Source organism: Cyprinodon variegatus, unplaced genomic scaffold, assembly GCF_000732505.1.
Source record: "Cyprinodon variegatus isolate N-32 unplaced genomic scaffold, C_variegatus-1.0 Scaffold1199, whole genome shotgun sequence".
Classification (NCBI taxonomy): Eukaryota; Metazoa; Chordata; class Actinopteri; order Cyprinodontiformes; family Cyprinodontidae; genus Cyprinodon; species Cyprinodon variegatus.
In genome coordinates, this window is record NW_015151652.1 from 128,456 (window position 1) to 151,712 (window position 23,257).

Here is a 23,257-nt window from a genome sequence, read left to right on the forward strand (position 1 = left end):
TCCATCCATCCATCCATCCATCCATCCATCCATCCATCCATCAGTAGTTGTCACTGACTAAACCAATTGTGAATACATTCTTTGTAACAAACTTTACATGTTGTGAACTGTGTAGATAAAATACCTTCAGTAAAGCACCCATGTCTCCAACGATAGGCAGAGCAGTCTGTCAAAATAAAAGAAGAGGGAGTTTTGTCTTTCAGTCCAAATATTTTTTATAATACCATGCTGCAGCTGTTTACTTCAGGTGCATCTAGTGAATTGAACACACAAAGAAAACATTTTCAGCCTCATAAGACCATGATTTACTCCCGAGTGACGATTTACATACAAACGTTTATTATCAAACTGAATTTGTTCCAGTTTTGTTTTACTATGTGAGAGGAAAACCTTAAATTAAAATGCCAAAAGGTTCTAAAGTCATAATAACATTTTCATTGTTGACAGCTTACAGTAAAAAATATGAAGGGTTGTTTTAAATCTGAACACATTTACAGTGTATATGTGTTGAACTAATGTGCAATTTTAAATGTATCCATGCCATTTTTAAATGGTAGCACATAAAGTAACATGCAAAAAACAAAAAAAAACAAACTACTGATTACAACTAATGTTAGTTAAACATACAAAGCATATGGCTGTATGGCCAGGTTAAAAAACACTACCTGCTGAATAATAATAAAAGCTTTTTTTAAGTTTCATCTCGTCAGAACAGGTACGGCCCTATTTGACTAACTCTGTCACTGCTGCAGGTGTTATGTTTGAGTGCTTTGATCCGTGTCATTGAGAAAATCAGAATAAATATACAGAGTAGCTGGCAGTACCAGAGGGATATTTCACGTGTTTCTTTTTGAAGTCAGTGATATGACTTTAGTTTTTCTCTTAACTGGGACCACACTCTTTGCATCTCCATTTTTATCCTGTTTCTCTATAATGAGTTGTTGGGCTGTCTTATGATTTTTTTACCAGACTAAAGTTGTAGCCTCAACAGGTCCTACATCCCACCATCCACATTTACAGAATGGAAACTCACCCATTAGTATATGCACTGCAACACTCTATTTACTAAGTAACAGCAATAACTAAAGCTAAATGTACTGAAAAAAAAAAGTAGACAATTATACATACATAATATTTATACCTAATTAGAGTATTGGTAGGAAATGCAATCCCCTACTTAATCATCTCTGATGATGTTTGTAAATATGCTTATAAATATGTATGTTTTCAATGTTCAACTTTAATTGCAATAGAAGCAATTGTTCATATGTTGCAGTGGTTTAACTAGGCAAGGGGCTGTGAATTTTCTGTATAAATGGCAAAACTCATGAATTTGCTTGTGGAGAGCCATAAAAAAAATACTAAGAACATTTTTATATACTCCGTCGCCTAAAGCATTGGTTTCAAACACACACTGAAAGTAATTTATCTGTAGTTTTCACTGCTGCTCAGTGGTACTGAATTGCATAAAAGAGATCTTATTACTTACTGGTTCACCTGGGGGTCCAGCAGGGCCCGGTGGACCTGGTCTACCAGGGGAGCCCTTTAATTGAGACAAAGAATAGACTTAACAGCCCTACTGGGTGTAATATCATGCAGACATGCAAGGCTATAACTTTTCATAGTCATCTTGGTTGGTGGTGATTTGTGGCTGGGAGCTGTGATACGTTATCGTTGGACATCCACAGGAGGAAGATGACAATCTTTTATACACCCAGTTATCTTTTATCTGCATACTTGTGGGACTGAATGAGATTAAAGCAATAGAGTGTACTCACTAACCTCCCTTCCTGGAGCTCCAGGAGGGCCAGAAAAACCTGGTGGTCCACGAAGACCCTGAAAAAGACCCATAGTTAGTTAAAGGAAAGTTTTCTTTAAACATCAGTTAATTACTATATTCTATATTATAGTAGTGTAAAATGTTTTTTCTTGATATTGTCCACATTATAGTTTAACTGGAACTCAGAGGTAAAATTCCAACATTCTGTTTTGGTGTTGTGAAGAAGGGAGAATTTACTACAGACCTCAGCTCCTGGCTTCCCTGGGGGTCCCACGGGGCCCTACAAACACATCACACATCTTGTTAACACCATCTGCCCTCTAGCACCCTGATCCAGTACAGTAATTGTGTTAGGCACCTTTTGCTCTATTGATTCTTTGTCTCCAACTACCCCATGCTTCAAAAATGAACACACTCTCATTCACAGTCAAATTTTGAAGGTTCAAAGTACATATCGATGGATCACTACAGTTTATAATGAATCTAGAACGCAATACGCCAGCCCCTAGAAAATAATAACCCTTGTTTTCACCTAAAGATGTGTTTAATGACTACTTATCTTGATGCTCTTTAGTTTTGTATGGCAAGTTATCATGGTTTGTACTAAATTATAAATGAATGAGTGATGGGCCAATCAATACAACATCATACTCACAATAATGCTCTCCCCAGGTTCTCCTTTCTCTCCATGGTCTCCAGGCAGTCCAGGCACACCTCTCTCACCCTGACAAACAAAAGGTGTGAGAAATCCATAAGATATAGCGCTACAACATAGAATAATAACTATTAAACCCAATTGGTCTTATCTATTGTGTCTAAATAAAAGGACGGCATTAACAGGCTAATCTTTATTACTCTTTGCATGTGAGAGCAACTTTAATATTTAAATTAAACAAAACACATTTATATAAAGCACCTTTTTTAAAACTATACAATAAAATAACTTTGTATCAATCATGCACTATGGTAGAGTTATAGATTTTAGTTTAATATTTGAGTCCTTATGGAGCAACAGATGGCAGGTGCTATATAAAATGGTTCTACACCCAAAATGGACTTCCATGCAAAAGCGTTCCTTCCCCTTTAAATTGTCCAGATTTCTGCACATAAGAACCACATGATGCAAGGCTTTTTATAAGAACTTTTTTTTTTTTGAACTTTTTATTTTCAATAACAATTTTTATATCAACACATACATATGTCCAACCATGTCACATCTCACAATTCACATCTTAATATCTTCTTATAGATCATTTTAGACCTTTCACTTGCATCAGACATACTGGCTGTCTATTCCAGCTCAGTTAACAGTTATCCAGGTGCTATTGAAGGCGAAAATAACAAAAAGAACCTCCAAAAATGACAAATAAAGGTGAATTTCCTTCAGATAGACACTAGCCCAATTAAGAGAAACCCATATTCATTAATAACAAAAAAAAGAAGGACCAAAGAGGTGTCAAGGTCCCAATATGAATTTAGCTATAGGTTTCCACTTAGTTTCAAAGGTCTCCAGCTTGAATTGTAGTCTTTATGTTGTTTTTTCCATGATGTAGACTTTTCTGTTATAAGAACTTTTTATTATAATGTATTAATGAGAAGTAAAAATGTCTATATCTGCCTTTGCACCAGCTTTTACTACTGTAGATATAATGCAGTTTTTATAAGGCGCCATATTACTAAATAAAGCCAATTTTGATTGCAGCATACAGCTGCTTTGTGAAGGGATTTTTTCCCCCAGAAACTGTTGAAATACAAAAAAGTATTAGTCATGCAAATCAACAATATGCCCTTTATGGAAGAGAGCCAAGAGGAAAATTATTATTGGAAAACAATTGGAACAATCTCTGTGAAGCAACATGTTTTGATCCTCAAATGAAAACAACCAAAGACTGAATCCGAGGTATGGTAGAGCTGGTAACTCATGTGGCTTTAACATTGTGACTGCTCTAAATATATCAGCTAAAAGCTAATGCAACCAGTGTTCAGAACTGAAGAAGATATTTGGATGAAAAATGAAATGAATTTTTACAGGGTACTTTAGTATGAAAATATAATTTAAATTCAAAAATACTTTATTGATCCCGAATGGAAATAAATGCTTTGCTAACTCTCAGAGGGTTTCTTTAATATGTCCCACTGGAAAACCTTAAATAAGATTTCATATATCAGTGGTTTTTCATATTTGAATGAACTTCATATAAATGCAAACTATATATATATTCCTTTTCTTTTTTTAAAGACAACATAGAATAAAAATAAGTTATTTCTTTAATTTATCCAGGGGATATATTATTCTTTAATCTTTAATCTACATGGGCACTGATCTTATGGTCACTGATCAAAAAGTCTTAAATCTCAAGATTCTCTATTACGCCTCTGCCTGTAATTTGCATCTGGGCGCTTCTCCACCAGCTCCATCTGAGGTGGCACGCAGTGGAGGCTGCTACACTCGTGGAGGTTAGAATGTCACAGGTGCTCTTTTGCATAATGAAAATCTAGTCATCCAAACCAATTTCTGACACTTATCTTTCATATTAATGATTACTGGGCCATACGTGGCTGTTTTAGTGTTTTGTAGAGCTGTGGGGATTTCCGCTACATTATCCACTACTACAAACTGAGGAAAATGAAAGGGAGCTAATTTGTTATCAATCCAGCAATAGATCCTAATCTGGATGTTTGCATTTTGCTGGAGCCTAATGTGAAGCTTGATCTAACTCAAAGCAAAACAACGACCTTGAAATGATCAACAACATGGGGAGAGCTCATTATCAGCAACAAGATGACCAGGGAAATCACATCCATGTCAAAAACAACCTCATACTTCCTAAAAGTTGATGTTGCCAACATATCGGAGCTCAATGCATATCTAAACCTATTCTAGGCAGTTATATGCAAGTTAAATCACAGAGACGACGCCACTGATATTAATCAGCACTATCGTCATTCATAGCAATGTCACAAATATCCCTCAAAAAAACACCACACTGCTCCCTGAGCGCTGCACAATGGCAGCTCGGAGAGTAGAAGAGGTACATTTTTACAGTGTCAGATCCATAAAGTTCAATTATTCAAAGAAATAATTTATTATTATTATATTTACCAAAAACAACAACTCATTTTTTAGACCTTCATGTACTGCATGTATGCTGTGAAGTACTGTAAGGGAAATTTAAAAAGGAAAATCCCTCTTAGTAAATATGCAACAACTGTGGTGTGCTCTTGTATTTAGTTTGCTGTAGTGTAAGATCTCTTAAGAAAATCCAGGCCCCTTTTTTGCAGACATGTATATATAGACAACAGATGGATAGATAAATAAAAATAAGGGCAAAACCAAAAATCATTAGCAGTGTAAGTTGCAAATGAGACTGCTATTAATGTAACTACATTTAATTTTAACCTAAATTGTACATTTATCACTCTACATGTAGGAGGAGATTTGCAAATGCTGATTAACATGTGAAAGTATTAAAAATGTTAAAGCATTTCTAGGAACATAGCTTTTTTTTTACTTTAAGAGTTTTCAGCTCTTAAAATCTAAGATAAAGGTCAGACCATTTTAACCCTTATTTGGCTGGACTCTTGACACCAGTGTTCCATTTTTCAGAGGCTATGTTATTATGTTCCACCCTCACTTTGGCTCTTACCTTAGGCCCGCGAGACCCTCTATTCAGTGACAGCCCTTCACTCTGAAAAAAGCAGGAAGAAGACATCAGAGTTGGAAATCACTGGACCTCTACCAGTAAATCTTGTCAACTGAGCTGCAGCCGTTCTCTTTTAGTACAAATTATAGAGCTTTAATTAAAACTGGATTCTCCAACTTGTACAACCTCAACAAATGACAGCAAGTTGAAGACGGAGGCGCATTATGAGGACTTGTTCAGCGCTGTTTTATTACTTTCAATGTGAGGAGGCACAGCAATAATGCTACAAGGTGGAGAACAAAACGTTGATTGGAAGCGAGGTTAGTGTAAGCATTATTCACTGCGCCATCCAGATGAGACATTGATTTCTTTGGTCAGCATTTATTAGTGTTACAAGCTCTACATTGCACAATGTAAATTAGTTCTGCTGAAGTTGGATTCGGACTAACACAGCAATTCTACAGTATTGAAAGGTGGGGGGTGGTACTCTTAAAGATCAAACAAATAAGCTGGGAAAGTAAAAAACACTTTTTCAAGACAAGTACAATTTTTCATGATTACTTTTTTAAAAGAAAACTTGTAATAGATTTTATGCATCTGCACTCTACTGAAACAAATAGAACATCTGTCATTATTTAAGAGAACAGAGCGACTGCTAATTTGTAATAATAATAGCACAGAAACAAACAATAGCATTTTAATTGTTATTTATTTCAAGGCAAAACCAATTAAGTTACTTGAAGTACTCATTTAAAAAAGCTCTGGCTTTTTATTCTTGGCTTTTTCCTACGCCGAAGTGTTATAAATGTGTTTTCTTGTAATCCCTTTTCATAGAAATGACCTCTGTAAAACACAGAGGGATGTCTGCCATAAATGAAAGCGATTTCTCTTTGTTGAGCTTTAGAACTACAGTTCACTGAGGGTCAGTTTATCATCATAAACACACACAAATATTTCAAAAATGCTCACAAAGTTTACGAGAGCTGGATCATTTTCAAGCGGTTTAAATATGTGTGCTGTCTGCCTCTTATTACGTTGCTTACAGTGGGCCTAATGTTCTGCCTCATCTTTTCACAGATAAACAAACATGATTGTTTAAAGAGCACTGCCTACGATTAGGGAGCGCAGGAGCTATCGAGCACGACTCAGGCACTTCTGTCTGAGAAGCTATTTCCATAAAAGAAAGTGCTTAAACAGCTATTAGCACCAAAATGGAAGGATAGGTGATTACACGGGTTGGAAACGGCCAGAAATGGATTGCTTAATGTTCTTGTATCTCTCTAATATTATGGAGTGGTAAACTGTCCAACAGAAATGCTGGGGCAGAAAGTGCACTCACTGGTAGGACCAGTGCAGTCACTATCACTGCATTTATAGGCCAGGTATGTAAGATTTGAGAATTCACAAACTCCAGAAAAGATATTTTGCCAGAAGCCAATAGATGCATTAGCCTCCATACAGAATTGTTTCGGACCAACGAAATAAAGTGACATGGATGATGTTGAGGCGTCAACCAATGGTGGAAGGCTAAAGAAAAACAAACATGGCCGCCTCAGTTTTAGTTGGAATACCCTCTGGGAAAGATGTTGGCTCATTCGTCTGTACCGGATTTGGTAAGGGTTTAATTTAGCAGTTAATTCCGCTAGTTGTGAAAGAAATCAAGAATGTGATACATTGCAGCTGCCTCTGCTACTGTGATTGGCTAAAACTGGGACGAAGGCACCCAATCAGCTAAAAGAATAGTACTGAACGTCCCTATATTTTACAAACACTTTCTAGAGGAGGGTTTCCAGATTGATACAGTAGAGGTAGAATTCAAATTGAACTACACATAATAACCTGTTTTCTTCCAGGTTAGATCTAGCAAAGCTTTGAATAGAAACATGAACAAAATATACTAATCATAGAAAGTTCTGATGGTGTTATACCTCTCTGTTGAAGTGTTTGCTGAATCCTGCATTACCAGCTTTACTTAGACTTTGAAGGACATCATATGTAGTAACACATCCTATATTTTCCCATGTAATCACTGGATTCTATTCTATCTAACACAAATTCCCATAGAATAAACTGAACTAAACTAAATACTAACTAAAATGTAAATTAAAATTATTTGTACATGTAGTGCAGTACATGACACCAACCATATATCCACCACCGGGTTCTCCAGGTTCCCCTTTAGGACCAGGAGGCCCCTGTGGCCCAATCACTCCACCAGAGTCTCCCTGTGGGCAGAAAGACCAATTTCCGTTAATAAACAAAGTGGAAATGGGCTGCCATACTCAGTGAAATGGAAAATCAAAGGCACACAGAGCTGATATGCATGTGCAGACTTTAACAGATGTTAGCCTCTTTGCTACCTATGTTTTTACATACCAATCCAGTTTCTTTTTTTATTTTTCAGATGTGGTATTTTTAACCAAAAAAAAACAAAAAACAGGTAGAAAAATATAGTTTTGATCCTGAACAAGACAAAAATAGATTTCATATCTCAAAAGTACAATAACAAAACAACCATTAAAACCAGTTTTTGAGATTACAGATAACTTGATAAATAAAATAAAATACTGCTACAAAAGATTTTAAAATATCTTAACAGTATTTCACTGAGTGTGTTTTCTAAAATATATTGTTTTGTCTTACTGTAATGTTATTCATAAAATGTTAACATTTTAAATTGTAACTTTCCCCTTTTCTATGAATGCTCAGTCTTATTTTTACGCCTTTTACAGCTGCTTTTTGTGTCTCTGCCTCCGTCTCCTTGAACCCCAGTCGGCCTCGGCAGATGGCCGCTCACACTGAGCCTGGTTCTGCTGGAGGTTTCTTCCTGTTAAAAGGGAGTTTTTCCTCTCCACTGTCGCTACAAGCATGCTTAGTGTGAGGGATTGTATTTGAGTCAATGAGTCGATGCAATCAACTGGTTTTCCTTAGATAGAAAACTTTGTATCAATTTGACTGTATGATCTGGTTGAACTGTAAAGTGCCTTGAGGAGACGTGTTGTGAATTGGCGCTATATAAATAAACTGAATTGAATTGAATTGAATTATTGATATGTATATGATATTTGTCATCTGTCAAACATGTTCATGAATTTACATTGTATACTGTATTTTAATGATGTGGACCCCAGGAAGAGTAGCTGGGTGTAAAGCACAGCTAATGGGGATCCTAATAATAAATAAACAAATAAACAAACAAATGCTTTGGATTCACAGTTTTTCTGAAGCACATACAGTACTGTATATAGCCCCTGTTATATCATGGTTCCATAGCTATGGACCAGTTTGTCCTTTCACATCATACAATATGAATTACTGAGATTCCAGGATACATCCACTTGTAGAGCACATGACCAATGTTATGGAACCAAAAGCCCTTTGCTTACAACTCAAAGCCTTACCATAAGCACTGCATTGGCTAGGGCTTAGCTCTATGTTAGGATCCTCATGCACGCTGTTAAAACACACTCAGGTTATGTAAAAGAAGCAAAGTTGTTAAACACCATCCTAAACTTTTTGTGGCCTTTTTTAGAGCCTCATACTTCTTTGATCAGACAGACACTAGATGCTCATAATTATTCATTCCATTCACCTGTCAACCTCTGCCAAGTGCCTAATCAGTGCTCATCTGATCCACCTGCTCCTGCCTCTATTTAAGGTGCTTGCATCCAGTTATCAGGGCCATATTATCCTTGTTCTCTCTAGCCAGTGGTAAGAGTGTTTTTAGAGTTCCTTGTTGTTTCTGATTTCCTGATCCTTCCTCTCAACCACTGAGCCTGCCTGTTCCCGTCTGAATGGTTTACCGGAACTGTCTTTGGATTCTTGGACCTCTGAATCAGCCTGTTACTGTTCTGACCTGTTTGCCTGACCTGACATCGGACTCCTGGACCTATGAGCCTTCCTGTTCTGATCTGTTTGCTTAACCTGGCTCTGGACCCCTGCTGGTTCTCCGGGGCTGCAGTGTCTTGGACACCTTAGCGACACCCGCCGCATCTTGTTGGCAGCCCACCGGATGGTTCCTACCTCATTCTCTGGTGATGGACTGAACCCGTAAACCAGGTTAGTAACTCACATTCACTATCTTCCTCGATTAGATTTACGTGGTTAAATTCCTCAGTCCACCAGTTTTTATAATCAACACTTTTGAAGTAATCCTACTGTCTATCTTGCCTGAATACTGGGTCCTTCCGTTTTGAATCATGACATGCATAGCTTCAGTAGATGCATACCGCAGCAGCTGCTACCTTTGCTTTGTAAGATTGACTTTGTCCCACTAATTTCATTTGACTTTGGTTATGTTCTTGTGACCTGATCCACACACAGTGGGCCGGGAGCCAGGCACAGATACATACCTTGGTTTGTTCAAGTACCTGCCCTTTTGCCCTGGGGGAATTACCTTTTTTGGCTGAACTCCATTTTCTTTTAATTTACTCATGTTTAAAAATGAACTCTTCTACCATAAATTCAACTCTGCTTTTTAAGGCTTCTGCACTAGATGCACAAACCACACCTTGCACTCTCCTTCCTTCTCCTCTTCTTACCTACAGGACCAACAGCTGGAATTTGCACCTGTATCACAAGACTGGTGTCAGAACTGTTGGATCTCTGATGTTGTTAGGACCTAAATTAACATTTAAATGCCAGCCAATTACGTACCCAATGTCCCTCCAAAATGTTTGCTTTTTCATACAAATATACATTTATGTGTGGAAAGACATAAAGCATTGCGTGAAAATTATGAATTTATAGCGAAAATGGTATTTAGGCTTCCCATTTCCTAAAAATATTTAAAGAGATTGCACCAAGGAAAATGGACCTGTGAAGGAGCAAGATAAACAGTTCAGTTTCTTTCACAAACATCAGGAGCTTGGCCTCTTATTTAAATATCTGTATTTTATGTTGGATATTATATTTTAATTTAATTTATTCACAGCAGAGTTTGATCAGTTTTAAGACAACATAGTAAGTCTTTTTTGTTAAACTGATCAGTCATCAAATTTTCATTTTATTTTTTTTGGCATACATTTTAATCTGTTTTTGACTGGCATACATTTTATTCAATTTGGTCATCTGATTGGATCTGATTAACATAAAAAATATCTAATTAACTACATCATAATTTGTTATTTCTATTTTATGAATAAATTTAGCAATGAATGGGATTTTTAATTTCTTTTTAAATAGAGCACCTGGCACCAAGATGTCTTTGGATGTGTCTATTGGAAGCAGCTTTGGTGGGTCGACAGCAGTCCCTATCATACCTAAGGAGAATTTTAGAGAAGCCAATTAGCGAAACAGTAAAGTTTTCGGGCTGTGGGAGGAAGCTGGAGTACCCAGAGAACCCACGCATGCACAGGGAGAACATGCAAATTCCATGTAGAAAGACCCTGGGTATTATTATTTTGAATACAATAGTGGATTAAAAACACGTTTCAGTTAAGAACGAGGCCATGTCCCTGGGTGACGATAGAGTTCTAAACAAAATTTTAATTATTTGTTTTAAATTTGTATTTGGTCTATTTAATTATAAAATGATAAAGAGGATTTTTTTTTAAATAAAATGTTGTGGGTTTATATAGAAAATAGGCTAAACGAGAAACCGGCCAAAGAGTGATACATATTTAACAAGTACAGTAAATGCACTCAAATAAATTCTATGGTTCTACTATTTAAATGAAAGCATGAGTACTTCTTCCAGTCATTTTGGTTTACCTCAGCCTCACAGTGAAACACAGCTTTTGAGATTCAATTCCAACTACACACTTTTCCACACTCCTACTTCACTGCTTTCAGCTGCTTGAAATCAGACATGAGAACATAAAGCCACAATATAATTGAGGATGGTGTGCAGGACGAGCAATCTGGAAGGTGTCTGTACGTACGAGTTGTCTAGGATGTTCAAGTTGTGATAAAAGATCTTTGGTTTATATTTGTCTTTGAGGTGAGAGCTTGATTTGATGTTTACTTACCTTTTCTCCTTTCAGGCCATCTCTCCCAGGCACCCCTGGCTCCCCTGGTAAGCCCTGTAAATGGTGGTGAAAAGAGACACATCTATCACTAGGCCTTCATCTCCCCACACACACATTTATCTCCTCCTCCTCACTGCTTCAACGGGCAGATGTGCTCCAACAAAACTTCCCCTGGCCAGGATTTATGAAATGCCTCTTTCCCTCCCTGCTTTTGAATAAAGACAGATGCTCATTACCGAAGCAGGTGCAGAGAACAGATTGGGCTGCTGCCTCCGTCGCTGGCATAAAGCGCTTAGATTTGCCTCTTTCCACTACTTAATTTTTAAATTTGATTACTGATCTTCTACGTAAAAAAAAGAAAACAAATCCAGACTTTTTTTTTTCCTGACCTGCTCTCTGTCTCTGTCTGTTCAGGTTGATCTGTTTATCTCTCTTTTTTGCCTTGACAGGATGAGTTAGTAGAGTAGAGGATATGGCAAGGTGACAGATAAGGCACGGAGGGGAAAGAAAAGCTTGACATTAAGTGCTGCTGTTTAGTGCCAGAGTACTTACAGCATTGCCTGGGAGTCCAGGAAGCCCAATGGATCCAGGTAGACCTTGTTTTCCCTTGTAGATTATAAAGTAAAAAGCAATACTTTGGTCAATCTACTGCATTTAATTATAGTTATACCCCCTGGCCCAGGCTAATTAAGACAATATCTTATCAGCCCAGTTAAATTGTTGGTCTGACAAGTAGGAGTTTAAAAAGCTTGTTTTATTTCATTCTGTTATGCATGATGTGGTAAACAACTCAACCTTGCAATTCACATAACTAATAAGAATTAGTGTTATTTTTTTCATGTTACAACCAAAAACTTTCATTATTTTATCGGGATCATACATGGCCGACCAACAGAAATTAACACAGTGAGCATGAAATGTAATTAAAATGATATTCTGTGTTTTTAAAATATAATTTGCTTAAATTCTGAAAGCTGCAGATTCCATTTGTATTCAGCCTCATTAAGAACCTCTGGAACTAAAGTTTCTAAGCTTAAATTCTTACACTGGGTCTATTTGGATATATTTCAGCTAGTTTTTGCTTTGCAGAGACCAAAACTGTTGCCACTTCTTTGCAAAACAGCTTATTCCTGATTTGAATCAAGACTTTAAATGAAAGTTTTGCGATATGGTTTAGATTCTCTATTGGATGCAGGTGTGGACTTGGACCTTGTCATTTTTTGGTTTTGTTTAAAGTTTCTTTTTTGAGTTTTGTTGGTTTAATTTTCTAGTTGTATTTGAATTTTGCATTTCTTATTTACCCTCTGTTGCCCTCGTGTGTCAGTGTCCTTCTCTAGCTCCCTTCTAGATTGTTTGTCCACACCTACTCCTCGTGTGACAATTGGTCCTCAAATTGTTTCTGTCTCCCATATACTGTATACTCCTCCTGTTCAGTCACTCTTTGTTGGTTCCTCGTCATTTCTTGGCTCTTCATGTGCGTTTTCCCTGATATCTCACGGATTTTATTTTTTCTGTATTTTGTTATATTTGGATTTTTGGTTCAGTTGCCACCTTTTTTGTTATTAGATCTACAAGAAATCACTTCTACTTCCGCCTATACATTTGGGTCCTCTACAAACCTTCACACAACCTGACAGACCTCACATGGTGTTGGGCCAAAAAATGACATGTTGGTCTAACCAGACCAGAGTAACCTCTTCCTTATGTTTATGTGTATCCTTACATAGCTGGCAGCAAAGTTCAAGTTGGACGTTTAATGACATAAATATAAGTATTATTTCTTATCACAAAAGCTTAATTTGCCTCTCTTCTAAAATGGACAACCATAAATATGTCTGCATCTGCACCATATTCCATCTTCAGATAAAAGGACTACTACTCAGTGGTTCTTTAAGGTTAGGAGATTGTTTTATAAGATTACCCTGCTTTAAACATCTACTTGTTTATTTTGTTTCTTAGTCTTTGTAATGGTGTTTGTTCATTAATTTATCTTTTTAACTTGAGAACAGCTGTATTAAAAAAGAAATGTCCTGTTCTTTCAATTAAAATCAGATTTAATTGCACTGATGCTGGTGCTTGTGAACATACATGTTCTAAAATGCTTTAAGGGGTATTATTTTGCTAAGCATTTATTTTTATTAAGTCATTTTCTCTGGACTTAGCCTTCTCTTAAAGAAAAAAAAAGCGTTCATACAATGCAAAAAAAAAAAAAAAAGGCTTATGTACCTCTGGTCCTTGATCTCCCTTCAGTCCCGGTGGTCCTATGCTTCCCTGTTACATCATCACACCACAGAAATAGAAGGGATAAAGGAAAAATGAAAAAAAGAAAAAAAAAACATTCTTTTTTGCTCTTTGTTGTTAGAAAAACATGAGTGCATATGTGACTCATCCTTGACTCAGAAAGCATTAGAACCTTTGTGCACACGAACAACATTTTCAAACCTCAGGAAATACAAACTATAAAGAGGAAATGAATTAAACCACTGATGACAGCTCAGAAACATAACTCATAGTGTGTCTGCTGTCTTATCTCAGAACATATGTCAAAAGAAAAGCTTTCTCTACAGAAAAAATGACTACTAACAGCCTATAAACTTTAAAGTGCCATTACCTCTTGATATTGTTACACAGACCCTGAGAAAAACTACAAACAGCAGTTCTTTCTGGATGTCATTTGAGCTTTACTTTATTGGCACTAGATATTGATGTTCAGAGGTAAGTGCTAGACTGGGGTTCTCAATAAGTCACCTTAAGGCCCGGTGGTCCTTGAGCTCCTCTCTCGCCCTGCAGACAGGTAAAGAAACAGGAGGGCATCCTTTGTAAAAACAGGCACAAAGAAAAATGGTGAAGCCACTCATTTGTCTTCCCGACTGTGGTGAGGTTTAAAAGGACTCCACAAGGTTTTTCAAGAAATAAGCCTTTGTGTTACAACAGTTAAAAGCAAGAGAAAACAAGTGAATCCTCTCTCCACTTTAAATGAAATGATATAGAATTTGTTGCTTTAGAATCTTTTGATCTTGTTTAAAAAATAAATATGTAAAAAAGCTTCAAATCTTCGAATTTTTTTTACAGATTGTATGAAAATATATTTTGGACAATGGTACATTGCATTTCATTAAGTTTTAAGTGAAAACCATCTCAATTTACACCCACTGTAAAGACGAGATAGGGATATTTGACCATCCCTCTTTGCATAATCGCTAAACTCTTAGATTTTATATTGGATTTATGGCTGTGGCCGTTTTAAAAGATTGATTTTGTGTGGTGAACTAGTGTGTCTACCTGCTTATGTTTTTTTGTTATGTTCTTTCTCTCAAAGAAAATTTATTTTTTATTTAAAATTGTTGTTTTACATGAAAAAAAGCCCATAAACGTCATCTGATCTGACCCTGGCAACATTTTCTTAATAACTATCTATAAAAAACTAGCAAACTCAAAAATGTGGAATGGTTGCTATGGAGACAGCCTGCACTATTGAGGTTGTTAAAAATATATTTTTAAATAGACGCTGTTTTTACATATCTTTATCAGGGGTACCAATACAAATGTGACCCGTACAGTGTCTCCACACAGTTAAATCTAAACTTTAAGTTTAAAAACTTCAACATAAACAGATCTATAGTTGATCCACATTTGGAAGGAAAATTCTTTATTAAGGTTAAAGAAGCAGAGCTGAATACACAGGCTACATCCATGAAAAACTTGCAAAACCCTCTCTGCCAACAACAAACTGGCTATTCTGACACTGACTCTTGTTTGGTGCAATGTATTGGATTGGAGTGTTTAATGCTACTAGCTTGTTTGAAGGAACAGGTTGTATAACAGGTAACTGTACGCAAACGCATCTGCCTTGCACCTCTTTTTAAAGGTACTCCACAAAAAGAACTTTACAATATTCAAATGCAATTCTGTCTCCAAACACACCGCTGTTCTTCACTTTTAAACTTACAGTTGGACTCAACTACAGATGTGAGGCTGTGAATCCTTCTGGCATTGCTTTATGTAAACCAAAATACAGGAGAAGAGCAAAAAGATGGCTTTGTAGAAGACCAGTTAGCCTAAGTGTTGTGCCACATCTAAATTGGTGATGTCAATCAAAATGTGACTGTGTTGGACATTCTGGCATGAAAATAGCACATCCAAACTTTTCCACTAGTTTCCAATGAAGTTAAGGTTAGGACAGCAAAAGTCTATTCACTCATCTTCACTTCCAAATTCTGGTGGTAGTCAGTGATAAAGCTGCCTTCTGTAGGCAAGTGCTGACATGTTGGAGAAGACGGTGGAGATAAGGCATGGCCACTGGTTGAAGAATTTCATCTCGATATTACTCTGCATATGGAGAGCCTCCAGCAATGGAAATCTTGCCATAAAAAACTGTTATCCCACACTATCAAACTACATTTTAAAAGTGAGCACAGCTTCAACTTTAACAAGGCGTTTCAATTAGTAACAAGTGTCAAACCTAATTTATTTAGTGTATATTATAAGTTGTTCAGTTAAACCATCAGAATTAAATTAGGTTTGATAAACCTAATTTATTTACAGTACTTGTTACCAGTTGAAGCAATTCATTTAAGTTGGTGCTGCATTCTCTTTTCTTAAAACTGCTTGGTATTCTCAGTAGGGAGTCGAAAAGTTTTTTTAAAGCTGCAACACCCTTATCCAACTCTGTTAATCTGCAATTGTAAACATATTGTGTGATTTAATGAGATATTAACCATATACCACATATGAGGTACTGAATATCCCTATCTCCTGCCTTAAGTTTATATGTGAACTGTGAAAACATATGAGGTGAGAACTGAAAACCTTTTGCAAATTTAGCACTTTATTAAATTTAGTAAATAGTAAATTGTTTGAAACGAGTTGAAGTCTTACTAAGTCTTTATTTTGATTGCTTTGTCATGTCCTAGGAACTTTCTGTGTCATTTGAAACATACTGAGGTAGATGCTTGGATGATGAAAATTAACATTTCATCTGTTTACACAAAAACTCTTATGCTCTGTACTTAAAGATGTCAGATCTACTCGGTATGATAAGAGATGCACAAATCGGATATTAGGCTGGTTACTTCATTGTTGAGGTTGATTAGCAAAAATAATGTATTTTTTTATTCTCCTACTCTTATAGTTTATTTTCACTTATGGACCTCTACCACTTTCCTGTTTAAAAAAGTTCAATATTACCTCTTTTTTCTTTTTTTTTTTTTGCTCTTTATCTGCTTTATGACATTCCAGTCTGGTCGTGACCATCTGAACTAATTTGTCATCTTTGTCTTTTTTTTTTTTTATTCTCTAACACCTGTTTTTTTATCTCTAATCTGCTGACCACTGACTAACATGAAGCATTAGTTGTTTTGTGTTAGGGCTATTTTAGGTTCAGGATATGTAGATCTAACCTTTATACAGAAATTGTGATTGCTCTTGATTGTTAAAAAAGCCAGATGGTGTTCTATTTTAAATACATCTGTAGGGTTGCCAACGTTCATTAAGTGCATGTGTGGGTGTGTGAGGGCTGTTCAGTGTGGGGTCCATGGGGGGCACAGGAACAAAGCATGAAATAAAAACAGGGCAACAGTTCATCGTTTGATATATTAAGTGAGCCAAAGAGCCACATGCGGCTCTGCAGATATAACAGATTAAATCTGTGGTGCTACACTAACAGTAAGAAACATATAATAAACTGCTGCATGCACATAACTTAGTTATTGCACAATTAAGTTAATGAGATTCTGTTCCAGTTGCAGCTAAAGGTGTTCTATTTGTGTCAATTTCTGTTGGGTAAACAATTAAGAACTTTTTAAATATATACTAAATATTAAATATTGTATAGATTAAACTCTCTCAAGCAAATGCTCTATGAGAGCTAAGATACATCAAGCCTTTTGTTGGAAACTCCTTATTCTTTATGAAAGGATTCCTAAATACTGATTCCTCAAAAATATTAAAATTTTTACATAAAATATAAAGAAGACCCTAGAAATATGTTTTATCTAGGAATTGTGCAGAAAACCCCAAATCTTGGCAATATTTGTTTGTTTATTTTTATTCTTTTACCTTTTAGATGATTTAATCATTGAATAGCTCTCTATGTTGGTGAATAGTCAATGATTTGCCTATCTCCGATCAGGTTGGTATATTTTCAAATAATTCTTTCTTGGATGTGGTGAAGAATCACTTCCAACATGGGTTGGAAGCGAGGCGTATGTGGGGTCTGTCTCTAGGCAACCATGACAGCAGCACGGGTGCAGATTATCAGGTTGTACTTAAATTCCACCAACAGCTATACTGAACTTAGTATTTTGTTGATTATTCTTCTTAGTTACTGTTAGCTTTGGTGTTGTTGATGTTATAAAGCACTAACTGCACACGTTATTTGTTTCAATACGTTATGCAACATTTAACTGCCAAATAAAAAAATTCCGGATTTTACACCCCAACCTAACATTGCCTTTACCTGCCTGTATTTCAGATTACATTTCCAGCATATTGGCATAAATATTTTCAATCACATATGAAGATCCTGATCATTGAATTATAATTTCAGGCCACAAGATTCCTTACTTGTAGTTTTTTCTTAGAATAGTTCCCTATTGCAAACAGTGCTTACCTAAGTTTACTCCAGTAAAAGTTCAGATGGGGCTCTTTCAAATTGCTTATTATCAGTAAAAACCCTGAAGATAAACAAAGAACAATTGCCTAAATCGGTGCAATGTGGAGTGTATACCAATGCTTTTTGATTTCTACCATAAGTAAGTCTCCTATGATTCTTTTAAAATATGCTCGACTGTAGATGCATTTGCAGTTCTTGCATCCAAACAATAAATCCACAGTGGTTTGTTCTACAATTCACTTTGTCCTTCTCTACTGAGCCCAATGGTGCAATAAAACCCTCCACCTAAACAGCAGGTGATCAATTGTTATTTCACAATCACATCTCAATGACACTTTTGTTGATTGTATGTAAGAAATAGGAAGTATTATTCACGCTGTGATGTTGGACCAAGTTCCTGAAAATCAAAAGTGAGTCACAGTACGGTTTTCCTCTGCAAGCAATAATGAGGAAATATAGTTACCTCGGCTCCCTTTTCACCCTTCTGAGTGCTTTCATCCTGGAAAAATAGGAGAAAAAAATACTACATCAACATCTAAATGTAATGTATTACGGTTCAATTTAAACTGGGAACATGAAGCAATAATACATTTGAAAATACATAAAATATATAATATAAACATTTGCTTACAGTTCCAGAGAGCTGTCTTAACCCATGTGCTGTCATCACCTACAAGTAATGAAAGACATAGTGTTCTGGAAATGGTTTTCAAGAACCTGGCAACTACTGCCAACATTAAAAAAATAAAGAAAGAGGTTCCCAAATTTCAATTTTATCTATTTTACTGATTCTGTGTCATGATCTTGGCACTGATGACTGACTTAATTACTCATTCCATTAACCTTTCTAACTCTGCTCTATTTCTCATCACTGCTCATCTGATCCACCTGCTCCTGCCTCTATTTAAGCTGCTTGCACCCAGTCATCACATCAGATTATTCTTGTTCTCTCCAACAAGTGGTGAGGGTGTTTTTAGTGTACCTTGCTGATTTCATGATCCTGACCTGTTCTGACTCTCAACCATTGAGCCTGACTATTCCCATCTGATCTCAGAGTTGAGAGCGTGTTTAGCCTACATAAGTGTTTCTGATTACCTGATCCCGACCTGTTCTGCCTCTCAACCTCCGAGCCTGCCTGTTCCCATCTAAATGGTTTTCCTTAACTGTCTTTGGACTCCTGGATCTCTGAGCCTGCCTGTTCCTGTTCTTGTTGGCAGCCCACTGGCTGGATCCTACCTTGTTCTCTGGCTTTGGACTAAACTTGTAAACGAGGTTAGTGACTCACGTTCATAATGTTCCTCTGTTAGATTATGTCACTAACCTGTGCTTCTTCTCTCCAGAATTTCCTGCCTCAGACATCCTAGAAGCTGTTAATACAGACCTGTTTATTTTAATAAACACTTTTTGAGTAATCCCACTGTCTGCCTTGCACGAATACTTCTGTTCTGAGTCGTGACATTCTGAGTTTAACTAGAAAATCTAACATTTATATCCAGAACACTATTTTGTTTTTGATTTTTTGAAATCATTACCAAGGATAGCGTGACACAGATTAATTAGATGAACTGTTTTAATCACATGATATAAAAGAAAATTATATTACATTCAAACGGTGAAAAATGTGCATACGGACAAACTCATCGTGGCCTGCAATTGTATGACACCTTTTCAAGTAAGGTAACAAAGTGTTTCACACTACATTTAGTCATTAACACACACCACCATCAATAGAAAATGCAGTTGAAAGGTTTTGCCCAAGGACACATAAATATTAAAAGGGTTTAAACTGACAACTCTTTGGCTGAATTGCAAACTCCTGCATCCAATCCATTGTTTTCTGAGTACAGTCAAAACTTCAGAAATGTTTGGGGGATTTTCCCGTAACCAGTTTTTAGCAATCTGTACTCTTACATGTTGAAACCTGTTAGCCAGTGCTTAATACAAACGGTTATTTTATCAAACTTTCCTACAAAACATCAGTGTTAACAGGCTGGAGACATAAACTTTGTTAAAGGTTAGGGTTAAAGCCATAGAGTATTTGGTAAACATTTTGCTGCATTCTTTGAACTTACATTTTGTACAATAAATAACTAAAATAAATAAAAAAGAGCCTTTGATTTCCTTTCGTTAAAGAGCTTTATTTCTCTACCTTTATAATTGTGATTTCTCTGATTCAAGTGTGCCTTTGAGCCCTATCTGATAATTTCTCTGATTACAGTCTCTATGAACTTGACATGAATGGCTCTCTTTTTAGCAACAGTGGTCCAAACGAGCAAGGTACTTATTCCCAATGGCATAATCAGTCAATCTTTACCTGCTGTTAGAAAACAAAGGGGCCGCTTTGTCCTCGGATATGAAACAAAAGCTTGATTGCTATTAGCATCTGTGGAAATTTCTTCAAAACCTTTCTGCAAGAGCATAGTTATTCTGCAAAGGGCCATATCCTTCCACATAAATTGGCATAACAGATTTGGCTTCACAGATTATAAAACACCAGTGTTCAGCAGTGGAGCAATAAAGAGAGGACTGTTTTCTCCCTTAAAGGGCAAAGCTGGATGTGATGGCCGTGCATGTCTGTGAGTCTACTTCCCCCTCCTTGTCACTAATAAACAGAGGCACGAGAAGTTTTATGAAGGGAGGGTAATGATGTGAACCCTTGCTTCTGCTGTGTAAGGGAAATCAATGTGTTACTGCCAAAATTATCTGCCATGGGAAGGAGCGGAGCTCAGACAGAGAACGGCATACCAGAATATTCAAACAGACTCATTTATCAAGTAACTGATACCTTCCTACTCCACTGTATGCAATATCTATAGAGGCAAACACTTCACTAAACAATGTTTAGATGCTGTCATTTATTGAAGGGCAAAAACTACTAACTAAACCTCTTTAAAAAAGCCTTTAAAACCACAACCAAGAGTTTTCTGTCTGTTTAAAGAGAATTGCCTTTTGTTTGGTAAGATTGAAAAGAGGGAAGGAGGATATTTCTTGGATCTATAATTATCATGTCTAATTTCCATATGAATTGCTCGTTAACAAGTGCTGAAAATGAGAATATGAATGAGGGTGATCCAACTTTGTTTCCAAGCTACAATGCAAGGGCTTCAGTGGGTTTAATAGACAGCTGTTCTTCAGAACAAAAGCCATTAGTCGAGAGTCATGAAAATGTCAAAGCCCTCACTTTGAGAAACAAAAGCATCAAGAACATGTTTTTATTGGACAATTTTAACTGTTTATTCTTTTTTTAATATATTACTGCTGCCTTACATATCTGAATCTAATCCTCCACCCTTGATGTTTTAAGTAGGTAAGGCATTAGTTTCACCATGCAACCGTTTTGTGTCTCTTTCAGAGATGTATACATATTCACCCTGACATAAATTGCTGCTCAAAATCTATACCTTTACAACATTTTCCTAAAAAAAGCACAATATTTTTCTGTAATTCACAGTTATTAACTTAAGCAAACATGCCTTGCCCTGTGATCCCAATCTATTCACATTGTGAAGCGTTTTGCAGTACCAATAAAGATTTAAACAATGACTGCTTGAGTAAATTTTTTTTTTTTTAACAATACTAAGTAAAGATCAGCCACCAGCAGTTTGTAGGTAAAGAGCAAGTCATTATCTAAAGTAACAAAGAAGCTTTTTGTTGGAAAAAATTAAACAGAAAAGAGCTTTTCTTTTATCCCTTATGCTTTTTCTTCTGCTGTTCATACACACGACGGAAAGGAAATATAAACATAGCTTAAGATAGAAAAGCTCTGCAGCCTCTTCAAGGGGCAGGATATTGCTTACACTATGACATGGTAGCATATTGGCGGTGTGACAGCAAAGGTAAACACTGTTTTTCCATTTAGTTCCTTCTGCTGGTCTCCAAACAAAACCTTTACTAATGCAAAGATGTTTGGCCATATGCTTCTGCTGGCATAGGTTCAATATAATGCATAACTCTTATAATAAAGCATAAATAAAACAGATGAAAAGATTGTGTGATGTGGAGTTTGATCCCAATATTGTACTTACAGACACAGGAGGACCAGGAGGACCAGGCGGGCCAATGTCACCCTGACGATGAGAGGAGCATATTGATTGTAACTATCTTTGACAACTGGAAGCAATAATATAAACAAACATAAGGTGTTTATCTTTGCATTGTCAATCTGTTAAACAAGACAAGAAACTTCCTTCACCACTCTCCACATGCAGCCCCTATCTTATCCTTTAAATACTAAGCAATATACTAGACATTCGTAGGAAAGGTTATAGTTGGGCCTCATGTCATTGTTTGCAAGGATTTATAAGCAGCCCGAGGAAATCTTAGATCGTTCTTAATTGTGACACTTGCTGGAGGGAGCCTCCATTCTGTAATTCATAATTTAAATCGAGGAAATGTTCCCCCTGCAATAAAACTGGAAAACGTCACATTTTGTACTCTATGCAGTATTAAACGATTCAAAAGCATGCAGGGAACACGTGCTTTGGCTTACAAAGTACAAAAGCTTCTGTGAAATTCTTACTTTTTTCACAAATGGGGGCTTGTAAAGCCTTAAAGTCCCTGTCTGTGTGAAGATACAGTATATGCTCATACGGCATCTTTTTTCGGCCAGTTGAACTTTACAGTAACTTTACATGAGAAACCACAAAGATCCCATTTTTTCCCCATGGGTCCATCTTAGGGTCCAGTGGTGCAAAAAGTGGATAAGGACTATATGGTGCAGATATGGTTGGAGCGCTGAGCTACAAAGGGGCAAGGTCCTTGCTCAGCTTTTTCTGGAAGTGATATGATGAATAAGAAAGGGATGTCACTGAAAGTGACATTCCAGTGTGAGCTTCTTTGACAAGTGGAGGCGGAGAGGGCACTGCACCTGAGCAGTATGGGTGAAGAAGGCAGGGCTGTTTTCATTCACTTTATATATACGGTATACATATATACTGTATGCAGCATTTACAATTGTCTTGTTACTAAAATGCTCTCTATGTCTCTTCACACACACACACACACACACACACACACACACACACACACACACACACACACACACACACATATATGTATATGTACAGCATAAACTTGCATTGCCTTGCCTAGGCAAATATTCTGAGGCAAAGTGTCAATCTAAAACTCCGAAGAGTTGTTCAGTAAACCGGTCATTTATTTAATTTCAGGCTTAGCTTTATGAGAGTCTGTGTCATTATCTTTGACTGAGCCTGAAATGTTACTGTATGTTAGACTACCATGTTTGGAATGT

General features: G+C 36.6%; 1 protein-coding gene across 1 annotated transcript in view; it reads right to left on the reverse strand.

The window, feature by feature from the left end:
- The window catches only part of LOC107102086 (collagen alpha-1(XIX) chain-like), an 80,599-nt gene that overhangs the window by 11,985 nt on the left and 45,357 nt on the right, over positions 1-23,257 (reverse strand). The window contains exons 6-19 of the mRNA XM_015401251.1: positions 22,032-22,073; positions 18,638-18,676; positions 18,470-18,505; positions 14,142-14,177; positions 13,620-13,664; positions 11,946-11,999; positions 11,394-11,447; positions 7,569-7,649; positions 5,428-5,469; positions 2,436-2,504; positions 2,025-2,060; positions 1,783-1,836; positions 1,490-1,543; positions 125-166 (exon numbers count right to left, since the gene is read on the reverse strand). Coding sequence (XP_015256737.1) covers positions 125-166; positions 1,490-1,543; positions 1,783-1,836; positions 2,025-2,060; positions 2,436-2,504; positions 5,428-5,469; positions 7,569-7,649; positions 11,394-11,447; positions 11,946-11,999; positions 13,620-13,664; positions 14,142-14,177; positions 18,470-18,505; positions 18,638-18,673 — 639 coding nt within the window. The 5' untranslated portion in view covers positions 18,674-18,676; positions 22,032-22,073. The remainder of the gene's footprint in view (positions 1-124; positions 167-1,489; positions 1,544-1,782; positions 1,837-2,024; positions 2,061-2,435; positions 2,505-5,427; positions 5,470-7,568; positions 7,650-11,393; positions 11,448-11,945; positions 12,000-13,619; positions 13,665-14,141; positions 14,178-18,469; positions 18,506-18,637; positions 18,677-22,031; positions 22,074-23,257) is intronic.